At 44.6% G+C, this 14,762-nt stretch overlaps 1 protein-coding gene across 4 annotated transcripts in view; it reads left to right on the top strand.

Annotated features, from left to right (window-relative positions):
• LOC110514547 (GRAM domain-containing protein 2A) overlaps positions 1 to 14,762 on the top strand; it is a 33,840-nt gene that overhangs the window by 17,517 nt on the left and 1,561 nt on the right. For all 4 annotated transcript variants that reach the window (XM_036981375.1, XM_036981377.1, XM_036981376.1 and 1 more), the window contains exons 4-11: positions 718 to 790; positions 2,589 to 2,692; positions 5,553 to 5,651; positions 6,571 to 6,642; positions 7,167 to 7,226; positions 12,096 to 12,273; positions 14,225 to 14,318; positions 14,561 to 14,665. In XM_036981375.1, coding sequence (XP_036837270.1) covers positions 718 to 790; positions 2,589 to 2,692; positions 5,553 to 5,651; positions 6,571 to 6,642; positions 7,167 to 7,226; positions 12,096 to 12,273; positions 14,225 to 14,318; positions 14,561 to 14,665 — 785 coding nt within the window. The remainder of the gene's footprint in view (positions 1 to 717; positions 791 to 2,588; positions 2,693 to 5,552; positions 5,652 to 6,570; positions 6,643 to 7,166; positions 7,227 to 12,095; positions 12,274 to 14,224; positions 14,319 to 14,560; positions 14,666 to 14,762) is intronic.

Genomic DNA, 14,762 nt, shown 5'->3' with positions numbered 1-14,762 from the left:
GCTGAGATTATTATCTCCATGTCTCCCGAAGGGGAATATTAAGTAGAGCTGCTGAGCCCCACAGTCACACCAGCTGGCTGCAGATATTAACAGGGCTGACAGTTCTGACTGTCTCATGTGCTTGGTGAGAGAGGAGGGAGGGAGGGAGGGGGTGGTGCCTGTGGGCAGCAAGCTGTTATTAGGACAAGGATAGGAGGGTAAGGAGGCGGCAGTATGGGTTGGGCTGGCATGGGGTGAGCATAGGGGGGAGTCACTGTGCACTGTCGTGTTGAAACAGCAAGAGAGAGGCAGGAAGAGAGGACTCAGGGTGTCTGTGGCTGAGAAGGGCCGTGTGTGAGAGTGTGTGTGGTCGGGTTTCAGAGCAGTGTTGAAGGGTGAGGGAAAGGGCTCAGTGATGGTCTGAGGTGTACACTGTCGGACCGGAGTGGTGTGTGTGTGTGTGTCTGTCTAACGGAGAACTGCCCCCTCAAACCTGCACAAAGGACACCGGTTGACATCTGACTAGTTGGAGGACAGTCTGTGTCTTGCAGTGGGGTCCGCCACGCCGTCGATGTGTGTGTGTGTGTGTGCGGCTGTGTGTGCGGCTCCAGCATGCTGAGTCTGGTGCAGCAGAGCTCTCGTCCTCTGAGAGAGAGGGCGGCCGCCGGTTTGCCGGTGCCGGTGGGAGGGAGGCCAGCCAAGGAACTGCTCATGACTCTGCCCTGTCCCTCTGCTCAGACTGTCAGCAAGTACAACTCGCAGTACCACAAACTCTTCCAGTGCGTTCCGAAGGACGAGATCCTAATGAAAGGTACTGTCAACAACAATGCTACATGCTAACATCTGTTGTAGTATCTCTGTAATGATGTATGTTTATTTAGGTTAACATGCTAGTGACTGTAGCATGTCTGTAGCTTACTGTCTATATGCTGTGCATTGACTTCAGGCTATCGCCCTATTAGCTCCATATGCTGTGTTTATGTACCATTGGCTAACTTGCTAGCTATGGTAGCATCTATTTTTTTCCCATGGCAAAAATGAAACACACTTAACTCTTTGGTCCTTTAAAAACCTGTTGTATGTCAAATATTGTGAGCTACAGATGGAAAATAAATACATGTGACTCTGGATGGCATAATGATGTTTGTTTCCAACATTAGGACTGTTTTCCTAAAGAAGTCAAATCCACTTTGTGTTTTGTTCCCTTACCATGATACTACGAGTATTGCAATACTGGTATTGTCCCAGCCCTAATTACTATTATTAGTAGAAGTACTTTCACTGTCAAATGTTGTTGTCTGTAATATGTATATAGTTTCTTATGTTTCTGTCCCCACATAGTGTATGAGTTTGTCATTTTTGTTTTTGGAACTCTATTGGCTACTCAGTGTGTTTGAAACCATCTTTCTGAGTTTCTGGTAAGGATTTCTGGTAATTGTTTCTGGTAAGGATTTCTGGTAATTGTTTCTGGTAAGGGTAACCAGTCCTCAGGCCCTGAACAGGAAGTTGTATGGTTTGAGGTCAGGTTATGCATATTAGGTCAGGGTTGGGTTTCCCAAAAGCATCGTAGCACTAAGATCAACTTTCGTCCATTTAGATTCAATGGAATTAAGATGACGGTAGTGCTACACTGCTTTAGGGAGACACAGCCCTGTTCTATTTGAGACTAGGGGTAAAGTCATGATGGTAGTGCTACACTGCTTTAGGGAGACACAGCCCTGTTCTATTTGAGACTAGTGGTAAAGTGATGATGGTAGTGCTACACTGCTTTAGGGAGACACAGCCCTGTTCTATTTGAGACTAGTGGTAAAGTCATGATGGTAGTGCTACACTGCTTTAGGGAGACACAGCCCTGTTCTATTTGAGACTAGGGGTAAAGTCATGATGGTAGTGCTACACTGCTTTAGGGAGACACAGCCCTGTTCTATTTGAGACTAGGGCTAAAGTCATGATGGTAGTGCTACACTGCTTTAGAGAGACACAGCCCTGTTCTATTTGAGACTAGGGGTAAAGTGATGATGGTAGTGCTACACTGCTTTAGGGAGACACAGCCCTGTTCTATTTGAGACTAGGGGTAAAGTCATGATGGTAGTGCTACACTGCTTTAGGGAGACACAGCCCTGTTCTATTTGAGACTAGGGGTAAAGTCATGATGGTAGTGCTACACTGCTTTAGGGAGACACAGCCCTGTTCTATTTGAGACTAGGGCTAAAGTCATGATGGTAGTGCTACACTGCTTTAGGGAGACACAGCCCTGTTCTATTTGAGACTAGGGGTAAAGTCATGATGGTAGTGCTACACTGCTTTAGGGAGACACAGCCCTGTTCTATTTGAGACTATGGGTAAAGTGATGATGGTACATACAGTCTTCATCTGTTTAACAGATATGTACCAGTTACTTTATTCAATGCCTATGAACCTATTTTAGAAGCATCTATAGGCCAAGTCAAAGACACATGAGCTATAATTATATATAATATATGCCGTTTAGCAAAGCCACTTAGTCATGTGTGCATACATTTTTAGTGAGAAGCAACAAACAGTGTTAGCAATGTGCTTGTCTTGAGTTAGCAGCTATTTTGAACCTGTTTATGTCTCCTCTCCCTCAGTATACTCCTGCGCTCTGCTCCGAGACATCCTGCTGCAAGGACGTCTTTATATCTCTAGGAACTGGCTGTGTTTCTATGCCAACCTCTTTGGCAAGGACATCAAGGTAAGTCAAGGCCTGGCAGATAATAGACAGATCGTCAATAATGAATAATATATAACACTTTTACCTGAGTGCATACATCTTAGAATGTGTGACCCCAGCTGGAACAAACCCACAACCCTGACATTGCTAGCACCACACTAATACCAGCTGAGCCACAAAGGACCGCAGGACCCTCGATATCTAGATGGACGGACAGAGAGAAGTAGACAGGACCGCAGGACCCTCGATATCTAGATGGACGGACAGAGAGAAGTAGACAGGACCGCAGGACCCTCGATATCTAGATGGACGGACAGAGAGAAGTAGACAGGACCGTGATATCTAGATGGACAGGCAGAGAGAAGTAGACAGGAATGCGATATCTAGATGGACAGACAGAGAGAAGTAGACAGGACTGCAATATCTAGATAGACAGGCAGAGAGAAGTAGACAGGACTGTGATATCTAGATAGACAGACCGAGAGAAGTAGACAGACCCGCAGGACCCTCGATATCTAGATGGACGGACAGAGAGAAGTAGTATGAGACTTCCAAGTCCAACTATGTCACTACTCACCTTCAACCTTGCCCACTTCCAATTAGAACAATGTGCTGGGAGCTGTTAGTCAGGCAGCTGATAGAGCTGTTAGTCAGGCAGCTGATAGAGCTGTTAGTCAGGCAGCTGATAGAGCTGTTAGTCAGGCAGCTGATGGAGCTGTTAGTCAGGCAGCTGATGGAGCTGTTAGTCAGGCAGCTGATGGAGCTGTTAGTCAGGCAGCTGATGGAGCTGTTAGTCAGGCAGCTGATGGAGCTGTTAGTCAGGCAGCTGATGGAGTTGTTAGTCAGGCAGCTGATAGAGCTGTTAGTCAGGCAGCTGATAGAGCTGTTAGTCAGGCAGCTGATAGAGCTGTTAGTCAGGCAGCTGATAGAGCTGTTAGTCAGGCAGCTGATAGAGCTGTTAGTCAGGCAGCTGATGGAGCTGTTAGTCAGGCAGCTGATGGAGCTGTTAGTCAGGCAGCTGATGGAGCTGTTAGTCAGGCAGCTGATGGAGCTGTTAGTCAGGCAGCTGATGGAGCTGTTAGTCAGGCAGCTGATGGAGCTGTTAGTCAGGCAGCTGATGGAGCTGTTAGTCAGGCAGCTGATGGAGCTGTTAGTCAGGCAGCTGATGGAGCTGTTAGTCAGGCAGCTGATGGAGCTGTTACTCAGGCAGCCGACGGAGCTGTTAGTCAGGCAGCTGACGGAGCTGTTAGTCAGGCAGCTGATGGAGCTGTTAGTCAGGCAGCTGATAGAGCTGTTAGTCAGGCAGCTGATAGAGCTGTTAGTCAGGCAGCTGATGGAGCTGTTAGTCAGGCAGCTGATGGAGCTGTTAGTCAGGCAGCTGATGGAGCTGTTAGTCAGGCAGCTGATGGAGCTGTTAGTCAGGCAGCTGATGGAGCTGTTAGTCAGGCAGCTGATGGAGCTGTTAGTCAGGCAGCTGATGGAGCTGTTAGTCAGGCAGCTGATGGAGCTGTTAGTCAGGCAGCTGATGGAGCTGTTAGTCAGGCAGCTGATAGAGCTGTTACTCAGGCAGCCGACGGAGCTGTTAGCCAGGCAGCTGACGGAGAGGCAGCCGATGTCCATGAGCAAATCAAGCCCAATCAAATCAAAGTGTGTGTGTGTCCGTGGTGCGTGTGCATGCGTAAGTGTGTGTGTGCAGGTTTTCAGGGAATTTATGTCAATCATGAAGCTCATCTGTAGTGCAGGAAAATTCTCAGCAACAAAAGAGTGATCAAATTAAGACCCGGCACCTGTCTCTCCTGCCTCTGGCCTCTGCAATAAGCTGGTTAGTCAGAGTGCATTCCCAGCATTCTATTTGCAACTAGACACATATCCTCCTTATTCTGCCCCTTCTCTCCAGCATCAGGGGCTTTCCCCTCCTTTATTCTGCCCCTTCTCTCCTCCAACCAACTGTAATCCAACCCCACTCTCTCTCTCTCTCTCTCTCTCTCTCTCTCCCTCTTTCTCGCTGGCATTCCCCCATCCGTGTCTCCTTCTGTTTAACTTTAAAACAATTTTTGTCCCGAACTTGCCTCTTCAGTTAGTCCCCCGTGTCTGGTCCAGTATGTCCCCCGTGTCTGGTCCAGTATGTCCCCCGTGTCTGGTCCAGTATGTCCCCCGTGTCTGGTCCAGTTAGTCCCCCGTGTCTGGTCCAGTATGTCCCCCGTGTCTGGTCCAGTATGTCCCCCGTGTCTGGTCCAGTTAGTCCCCCGTGTCTGGTCCAGTATGTCCCCCGTGTCTGGTCCAGTATGTCCCCCGTGTCTGGTCCAGTATGTCCCCCGTGTCTGGTCCAGTATGTCCCCCGTGTCTGGTCCAGTATGTCCCCCTTGTCTGGTACAGTAAGTCCCCCCCGTGTCTGGTACAGTTAGTCCCTGTCTCTGGTCCAGTATGTCCCCCGTGTCTAGTACAGTAAGTCCCCCCCGTGTCTGGTACAGTTAGTCCCCCCCGTGTCTGGTACAGTTAGTCCCCCCCGTGTCTGGTACAGTTAGTCCCCCCGTGTCTGGTACAGTTAGTCCCCCTCGTCTGGTACAGTTAGACCCCCGCGTCTGGTACAGTAAGTCCCCCTCTCTGGTACAGTAAGTCCCCTGTGTCTGGTCCAGTTAGTCCCCCTCTCTGGTACAGTTAGTCCCCCTCTCTGGTCCAGTTAGTCCCCCTCTCTGGTCCAGTTAGTCCCGCTCTCTGGTCCAGTTAGTCCCGCTCTCTGGTACATTAAGTCCCCCTCTCTGGTACAGTAAGTCCCCCGTGTCTGGTCCAGTATGTCCCTTGTGTCTGGTACAGTTAGACCCCCTCTCTACAAGGTATAATATTGTGTCCTCTTCTTTCGCACCTCTTTCCCCCATCATAGGTTGCTATCCCCGTGGTCTCTGTGAAGCTGGTAAAGAAGCACAAAACAGCAGGTCTGGTGCCCAACGGCCTAGCCATCACCACAGATACCAGTCAGAAGGTGAGCGTTAGCCTCTTAGCACCTCTGTGCACAGTGAATGGGTGTTTCCATGTTTCCACTAACTGGCATTAGTGCCGCACCACGTTCTTTCCACCAAGCACAGGTGGATGGAAAATAAACAACACCTCATGCAAACATGCTAAGCTAGTGCAAGTCAGCGCATGGTTCGGTAACACTGAAAGGGTGTCAAGGTCGCAGTCTATTTTGGTAGTGTCCCTTCTTGGTTCCTCTCCAGTGTGTGGGAGATAGAACGGTTCACCTGCCTGCTCCTTTACATTGGAGCAAATGTCTGGAAAATGTTTCTTAATACTCTGTAATCTTAATGTGTTGTGAAATCTGTTGTGAATGTATTGTGATGTTTTTAAAATTGTATAACTGCCTTAATTTTGCTGGACCCCAGGAAGAGTAGCAGCAAATGGGGATCCATAATAAATACAAATCTTTGATTTCTGATATTTTATGACTGTCTATTGTCCGGTAAGTGATGTAAGGATTCCTACTCTCTCATTGAAAATGAATTATGAAAGAGTGGTGTTTTCAGTAGAGGTACAGTACAGCCACCATGTAAGAGGAATGGAGTATCACTATTGAAATATCCTCTGTCAGTCTACTAGATTAAGCCATAATCTGTCAAATATAATCCCTGGTAGATTGAGTTACTGTTCACAATATCTATTTAGAGAAAATTGTATTCCTGGTAAGGAGTTGATGTCCTAATGGATCTTATAAATGTTCCTGACATCGGGTTTTATGAGTACATGATGAAATGCTTAATACGTGTTTACATGTGTGCATGCATGAGTGTGAGCATACGTGAGTGTGTATGCTTTCATTCACATTGGAATTGGCTAATGCTCTTTCTCTCCCTTGCTCTCTCCCTCGCTCTCCCTCTCTCTCCCCCTGTCCGTCCGTCCTGCAGTATGTCTTTGTGTCTCTGCTGTCCAGGGACAGTGTGTATGATGTGCTCCGGAGGATCTGCACACACCTTCAGGTCAGAGAACACACTCACCCACACACACAACCACACACACACCTTCAGGTCAGAGAACACACTCACTCACCCACACACACACAACCACACACACCTTCAGGTCAGAGAACACACTCACCCACACACACAACCACACACACCTTCAGGTCAGAGAACACACTCACCCACACACACAACCACACACACACCTTCAGGTCAGAGAACACACTCACCCACACACACACACAACCACACACACACCTTCAGGTCAGAGAAAACACTCACCCACATACACACAACCACACACACACATCCAGGTCAGAGAACACACACACTCACTCACCCACACACACACACAACTACACACACTGGCTACCACTACACACACATCCAGGTCAGAGAACACACACACACACACCCAAACACACCCACATCTACCACTGAACCAGCTCACTCCCACATCATCAGGTCTATTGGCCTTAAAAGTGTACAGACTGTAAAATAGTGTACTGAATATTTCCCATATCTCATCGTTCCCTCTCCAGGTCAATGGGAAGAGTCTGAGCTTGAAACACTACATGGAGGTTCCCCATACCTTATCTCTGGTAAGTAAGCTTAGAACTCTGGCCCCTCACTCCAGACTGATCCATGTCTCTTATTGGTTAGAATATTGACCAACTCCAGACTGATCATTGTCTCTTATTGGTTAGAATATTGACCAACTCCAGACTGATCATTGTCTCTTATTGGTTAGAATATTGACCAACTCCAGACTGATCCCTCTCTTATTGGTTAGAACATTGGCCAACTCCAGACGGATCCCTGTCTCTTATTGGTTAGAACATTGACCAACTCCAGACTGATCATTGTCTCTTATTGGTTAGAACATTGACCAACTCCAGACTGATCATTGTCTCTTATTGGTTAGAACATTGACCAACTCCAGACTGATCATTGTCTCTTATTGGTTAGAACATTGACCAACTCCAGACTGATCATTGTCTCTTATTGGTTAGAACATTGACCAACTCCAGACTGATCATTCTCTTATTGGTTAGAACATTGACCAACTCCAGACTGATCATTGTCTCTTATTGGTTAGAACATTGACCAACTCCAGACTGATCATTGTCTCTTATTGGTTAGAACATTGACCAACTCCAGACTGATCATTGTCTCTTATTGGTTAGAACATTGACCAACTCCAGACTGATCATTTTCTCTTATTGGTTAGAACATTGACCAACTCCAGACTGATCATTGTCTCTTATTGGTTAGAACATTGACCAACTCCAGACTGATCATTGTCTCTTATTGGTTAGAACATTGACCAACTCCAGACTGATCATTGTCTCTTATTGGTTAGAACATTGACCAACTCCAGACTGATCATTGTCTCTTATTGGTTAGAACATTGACCAACTCCAGACTGATCATTGTCTCTTATTGCTTAGAATATTGACCAACCATAATGTACAACATGAATCACATTATTATTTTGAATAGTACTGACGTCAAATGGGAGAACCAAGGACACGGGTGGTTCCTAATGTTGTAAGAATCTCGCTAGTGTTTACAGAACAACTGGTTCTGCGAGATTAGGATCAGGATTTCCAATTGTAACAGTAAGCATCTGTAACAAAATGAATGACTGCAGTATAGATGTTATTATGAGTACATGTTGCATGGATTGCTAAGTCATAAGAATATGAAAGTGTGTATTGTTATTTTAGATGTAGATGTACCTGTCTATTAATGCTATGTATCATATCATTTTATGTAGTTCTGTCCTTCAGCTGTAATTGTCTAACAATGTTATGTATTATGTCAACGGCGAGCAACTGCGTCCCTTCATGATGAATTCAGATTTTATGTGGCCCCCACCCACATCAAAGTTGCCCATTCCTGATCTACTTGATTTCTGGATTTAGTCAATGCATTATTTAATGTCTTAGTTAATGTCTTAGTTAATGTCTTAGTTAACGTCTTAGTTAATGGCTTGTGATGAATAACGCAGGAACTACAGTATTTCAAAAGATAACGATATTTTCAGAATCTCCATTATTGGTGTAACGTCTGTGTCATAACCTATAAGACATGTTTGGGGTAATGCCTGTGTCATAACCTATAAGACATGTTTGGGGTAATGCCTGTGTCATAACCTATAAGACATGTTTGGGGTAATGCCTGTGTCATAACCTATAAGACATGTTTGGGGTAATGCCTGTGTCATAACCTATAAGACATGTTTGGGGTAACGTCTGTGTCATAACCTATAAGACATGTTTGGGGTAACGCCTGTGTCATAACCTATAAGACATGTTTGGGGTAATGCCTGTGTCATAACCTATAAGACATGTTTGGGGTAATGCCTGTGTCATAACCTATAAGACATGTTTGGGGTAATGCCTGTGTCATAACCTATAAGACATGTTTGGGGTAATGCCTGTGTCATAACCTATAAGACATGTTTTGGGTAATGTCTGTCATAAGCTATAAGGCATGTTTGGGGTAACGTCTGTCTCAGAAGCTATAAGACATGTTTGGGGCAATGCCTGTGTCATAACCTATAAGACATGTTTGGGGTAACGTCTGTCTCATAAGCTATAAGACATGTTTGGGGTAATGCCTGTGTCATAACCTATAAGACATGTTTGGGGTAACGTCTGTGTCATAACCTATAAGACATGTTTGGGGTAACGTCTGTGTCATAACCTATAAGACATGTTTGGTGTAACGTCTGTGTCAACCTATAAGACATGTTTGGGGTAAAGTCTGTGTCATAACCTATAAGACATGTTTGGGGTAACGTCTGTGTCATAACCTATAAGACATGTTTGGGGTAACGTCTGTGTCATAACCTATAAGACATGTTTGGTGTAACGTCTGTGTCATAACCTATAAGACATGTTTGGGGTAACGTCTGTCTCATAAGCTATAAGACATTCTGTTTTTCCTTGTGTTGCTGCTCCTCCACTAAACACAGAACCATTAGCAGTGCTGTGCTTTGTGTCAAATTGATTCTCTACTGAAATAACATCTATTAGCCTGTGGTTAAGATAAGAAGTCTGTTGTGGTTAACAAGGAAATGGCCGGTCTGTATATCAAGCTTACTTACAAGCTATAAAGCTGTACCATCTACAATCTAAGTCTGTAATTGCAGTCATTCGAATGCAGCTGTTACATTGAAAATAACTAAACCAAAACAGAAAGGATGTGTGTGTGTCCTACTGCTGTGTTCCACCTGCTGTCCTACTGCTGTGTTCCACCCGCTGTCCTACTGCTGTGCCCTACTGCTACCCTATTATAGTCTAAAAAGGATTAATCATAATCATAATAAATAATGAATGTTTTTCTAAAGTGTACATACTGTATTTGTTATGAATCAATATCCATATGTAACCTTGTCTCTAGATATGTAAGAGTAGGCTGACCCAAGTCTGCCATGGCCATGCCCCTCTGTGACCTTCAACAATGACCTTATCAATGACTTCCTGGAAAAAAATGGAAGTAATCAATATTTGGTCCATTGTCATCTGACTCTTACTCTGTCTCAATGACTATTCTCCTGAGTGGGCCCACACGATGCAGCCATCTTGTATGACAGTTGACCTTCGTAACATCTGAATGTAATGGGCGTAATATGTATTAATAATGTCTAATGTCATAGGTTGATTATGGATGGATGGATATAGGTATGTTCAGTACTAGTCAAAAGCTTTAGAACGCCTACTCATTCAAGGGTTTTTCTTTATTTTTACTATTTTCTACATTGTAGAATAATAGTGAAGACATCAAACTATGAAATAACACATATGGAATCATGTAGTAACCAAAAAAGTGTTTAAAAATAAATATTTTATATTTGAGATTCTTCAAAGTAGCCACCCTTTGCCTTGATGACAGCTTTGCACACTCTTGGCATTCTCTCAACCAGCTTCATGAGGTAGTCACCTGGAATGCATTTCAATTAACAGGTGTGCCTTGCTAAAAGTTCATTTGTGGAATTTCTTTCCTTCTTAATGCGTTTGAGCCAATCAGTTGTGTTGTGAGAAGGTAGGGGTGGTATACAGAAGATAGTCTTATTTGGTAGAAGACCAAGTCCATATTCTGGCAAGAACATCTCAAATAAGCAAAGAGAAAGACAGTACATCATTACTTTAAGACATGAAGGTCAGTCAATCCGGAAAATTTCAAGAACTTTGAATGTTTCTTCAAGTGCAGTCGCAAAAACCATCAAGCGCTATGATGAAACTGGCTCTCATGAGGACCGCCACAGGAAAGGAAGACCCAGAGTTACCTCTGCTGCAGAGGATGAGTTCATTAGTTACCAGCCTCAGAAATCAGCAATTAACTGCACCTCAGATTGCACCTCACAGAGTTCAAGTAGCAGACGCATCTCAACATCAGCTGTTCAGAGGTGACTGTGTCAATCAGGCCTTCATGGTCAAATTGCTGCAAAGAAACCACTACTAAAGGACACCAATAATAAGAAGAGACTTGCTTGGGCCAATAAACATGAGCAATTGACATTAGACCGGTGGAAATCTGTCATTTGGTCTGATGAGTCCAAATTTGAGATTTTTGGTTCCAACCGCCGTGTCTTTGTGAGACGCAGAGAAGGTGAACGGATGATCTCCGCATGTGTGGTTCCCACTGTTGAAGCATGGAGGTGTGATGGTGTGGGTGTGCTTTGCTGGTGACAATGGTGAGTTATTTACAATTTCAAGCACACTTAACCAGCATGGCTATCACGGCATTTTGCAATGATACGCCATCCCATCTGGTTTGCGCTTAGGGGGAATGTCATTTTTTTTTCAACAGGACAATATCCCGACACACCTCCAGGCTGTGCAAGAGCTATTTGACCAAGAAAAATAGTGATGGAGTGCTGCATCAGATGACCTCGCCTCCACAATCACCCGACTTCAACACAATTGAGATGGTTTGGGATGAGTTGGACCGCAGAGTGAAGGAAAAGCAGCCAACAAGTGCTTAGCATATGTGGGAACTCCCTCAAGACTGTTGGAAAAGCATTCCAGGTGACTACCTCATGAAGCTGGTTGAGAAAATGCAAAGCTGCCATTAAGGCAAAGGGTGACTACTTTGACAAATATAAAATATATTTGGATTTGTTTTTGCAATTTTTTTGTTGCTACATGTGTTATTTGATAATTTTGATGTCTTCACTATTATTCTAAAATGTAGAAAATAGTAAAATAGTAATAATAAAGAAAAACCTTGAATGACCAGGTGTGTCCAAACTTTTGACTGTTACTGTAGATAAACTGTACAGCATTGAGAGAGTGGAACACTTTCTTTCCTGAAGATTTGGTCCATTCAGGTCAATAATGCCTCGCACATCTCTGATTCAGAAGGGTTGGGTTAAATGCGGAGGACACATTTCAGTTGAGTACATTCAGTTGGACAACTGACTAGGTATCCTCCTTTCCCTTTCCTTTCTATACCTCCAGGATGAGTTCCCGGTGGCGGATGAGTTCCCAGGGGCGGATGAGTATCCTCCGGTGCTGAAGTGGAGGAGAAAACCCTCTGTGGTGTCCGTGTCCTCGTCCCTCCCTGACCTCCTGGGTAGCTCCACCGGTAGCCTGACTGCGGTGGACTCCTCCTTCCAGACAGACCAGCCTCTGGAAGGTGAGAAGGGAGGACAACCTGGACCAACATTGGTTTATGCTGTATTATAGCCAACTCTTGTTTGGCATGAGAATGACCATAGAGGGGTTTGGCAAGACGACAAAAACAGATGTGGGACCAGGCTAGGGACAACCTGTTTTTCATGTATTTAATTTCACAAAGGATGACAAACTGACAGATACAATGGCGAACACAGCATTTCTCATGAATTGTATAATATCATAATAGCCATGTCTATTGAGGCTATGCCACATGAGGTGAGCGCTGTGTTTTTTCTGGTGCATTAAGAGATTGGAGGTGTTCAGCTTTGTCCACTCCTGGCCGGAGTTATCCATTGAAGTTAGCCGGCGGGGGCTGAGCCATCACATGTTTGCAGAATGTTCAAATCCCTGATTATGTGTAGGAGGGGAACTGGGAAGGGAGTTGTGTTTGGATGGGCACAACCCTCTGATTCAGTACAGGATTAAGCACCAAATGGAGATTTTAGCATGTGGGGACTTGTTCTGCCCTACTACTGTGTCCTGCTACTGTAACCTACAACTGTACCCTACTACTGTATCCTACTACTGTGCCCTACTGTACCCTACTACTGTGCCCTACTGTACCCTACAACTGTACCCTACTACTGTGCCCTATTGTACCCTACTACTGTACCTTACAAACTGTACCCTACTGCTGTACCCTACAAACGGTGCCCTACTGCTGTACCCTACAAACTGTACCCTACTACTGTGCCCTACTACTGTGCCCTACTAAACCCTACTACTGTGCCCTACTGAACCCATACACTGTGCCCTACTGAACCCTACTGCTGTACCTTACAAACTGTACCCTACTGCTGTACCCTACAAACTGCACCCTACTACTGTACCCAACTGCTGTACCCTACTACTGTACCTTACAAACTGTACCCTACTGCTGTACCCTACAAACTGTACCCTACAAACTGTACCCTACTGCTGTACCCAACTGCTGTACCCTACAAACTGTACCCTACAAACTGTACCCTACTGCTGTACCCTACTGCTGTACCCTACAAACTGTACCCTACAAACTGTACCCTACAAACTGTACCCTACTGCTGTACCCTACTGTACCCTACTGCTGTACCCAACTGTACCCTACTTCTGTACCCAACTGTACCCTACTGCTGTACCCTACTGCTGGTCCCTACTACTGTACCCTACTGTACCCTACTGCTGGCTACATTTAGATGATCTGAAAGAGACTTGGATAAACTGCCCAGTTATACACTACATAACACTACTATTGTCTCATAGTTGTGACATCTGTATGCAGGCTTTACTATGACATAAATCACCTCCAAGTGATTTTAATTTGGGACATCTGTTCCAATGTATTCCCACGCATTATAGAGATTTATTATATAAACAAATTTAAGCAAGGTTTGAAATTATTATATTTTAGTCAAATATTATATCTGTTTGGTCTTCTTGGGGTCAATTTGCAGTCTACAAATGATTAGTCATTATGTTCCAGCCCCCTGACCATCCGCTGAAGAAGAAATGGTCCCGCGGCTAAATGTAGTTGATGATCCCTGATATAGGACAGTCTGCCTCTACCTCTCATCTACTTGATATGGTGCATATTGTCATAGTGGACTGTTTAAGATGTGTTTACTATGTGGTTACTATGACGTAACTGTCTGGGGTTGCATAAGAGTTGGAAAACCTGAGTGTAGATTGATCAAATCAAAACGTTGACCCACTTGCATACATACAATACTTTTGCACAGCCAGATGTGGTCAAATATATATTAGCTTCCTTGCACTTTACAATGAGGTGCAATGGAGCAGAATGTGGCACCTGCAACTTACCACAATATATTGATGGCATCTGTAAGCAACAATACACTACCTACTATGTAGTCTATTAGATGGCTATATTAATGTGTGTGTGTGTGTGTGTGTGTGTGTGTGCGGCGTTGTAGACCGGGGCTTAGAGACAGAGAAGATCCTACTAACAGAGCCTGTTCCAGAGCTGGGCCCGATGGAATATCAGCTTCTCAAGTTCTTCATCATACTGTAACTATTTCCATGCCCCACAACTGGCTTCGAACACCTTGTGTTGTTGGATAAATATACATTCATTGGTAGCATTATGCTCAACATTTTTTTGTCCGATTTTTATCTGTGAAATCAAATCTGAACAAGGCCTAATTTAATATTCTAAAATGGATATGATCACAAAAAAATCCAGTTATACCTCCACCTAGTGTACACACACACTTGGCACATCCAATAAACCTTATTGTCCATTACTTCAGAATCATCCTCCTCATCCTGTCTTCCTGTTACCTGGCCTTCCGTGTCTGCAGCCTGGAGCACCAGCTGTCCTTCCTCAACAACCCAACACGCCCCCCCCGAGAGAGGTGAGATGGGGCCAGACTAACTTCAGCCAAGTGTGTGTGTAACTTTTGATCTAACTGTTTTCTCATTCTGTTTTATACTACTGCTAATAATAATAGT

This window comes from Oncorhynchus mykiss, chromosome 6 (genome assembly GCF_013265735.2).
Source record: "Oncorhynchus mykiss isolate Arlee chromosome 6, USDA_OmykA_1.1, whole genome shotgun sequence".
Taxonomy (NCBI): domain Eukaryota; kingdom Metazoa; phylum Chordata; class Actinopteri; order Salmoniformes; family Salmonidae; genus Oncorhynchus; species Oncorhynchus mykiss.
Note: the sequence above shows the minus strand (reverse complement) of the source record. Positions and strands in the feature narration are given on the sequence as shown.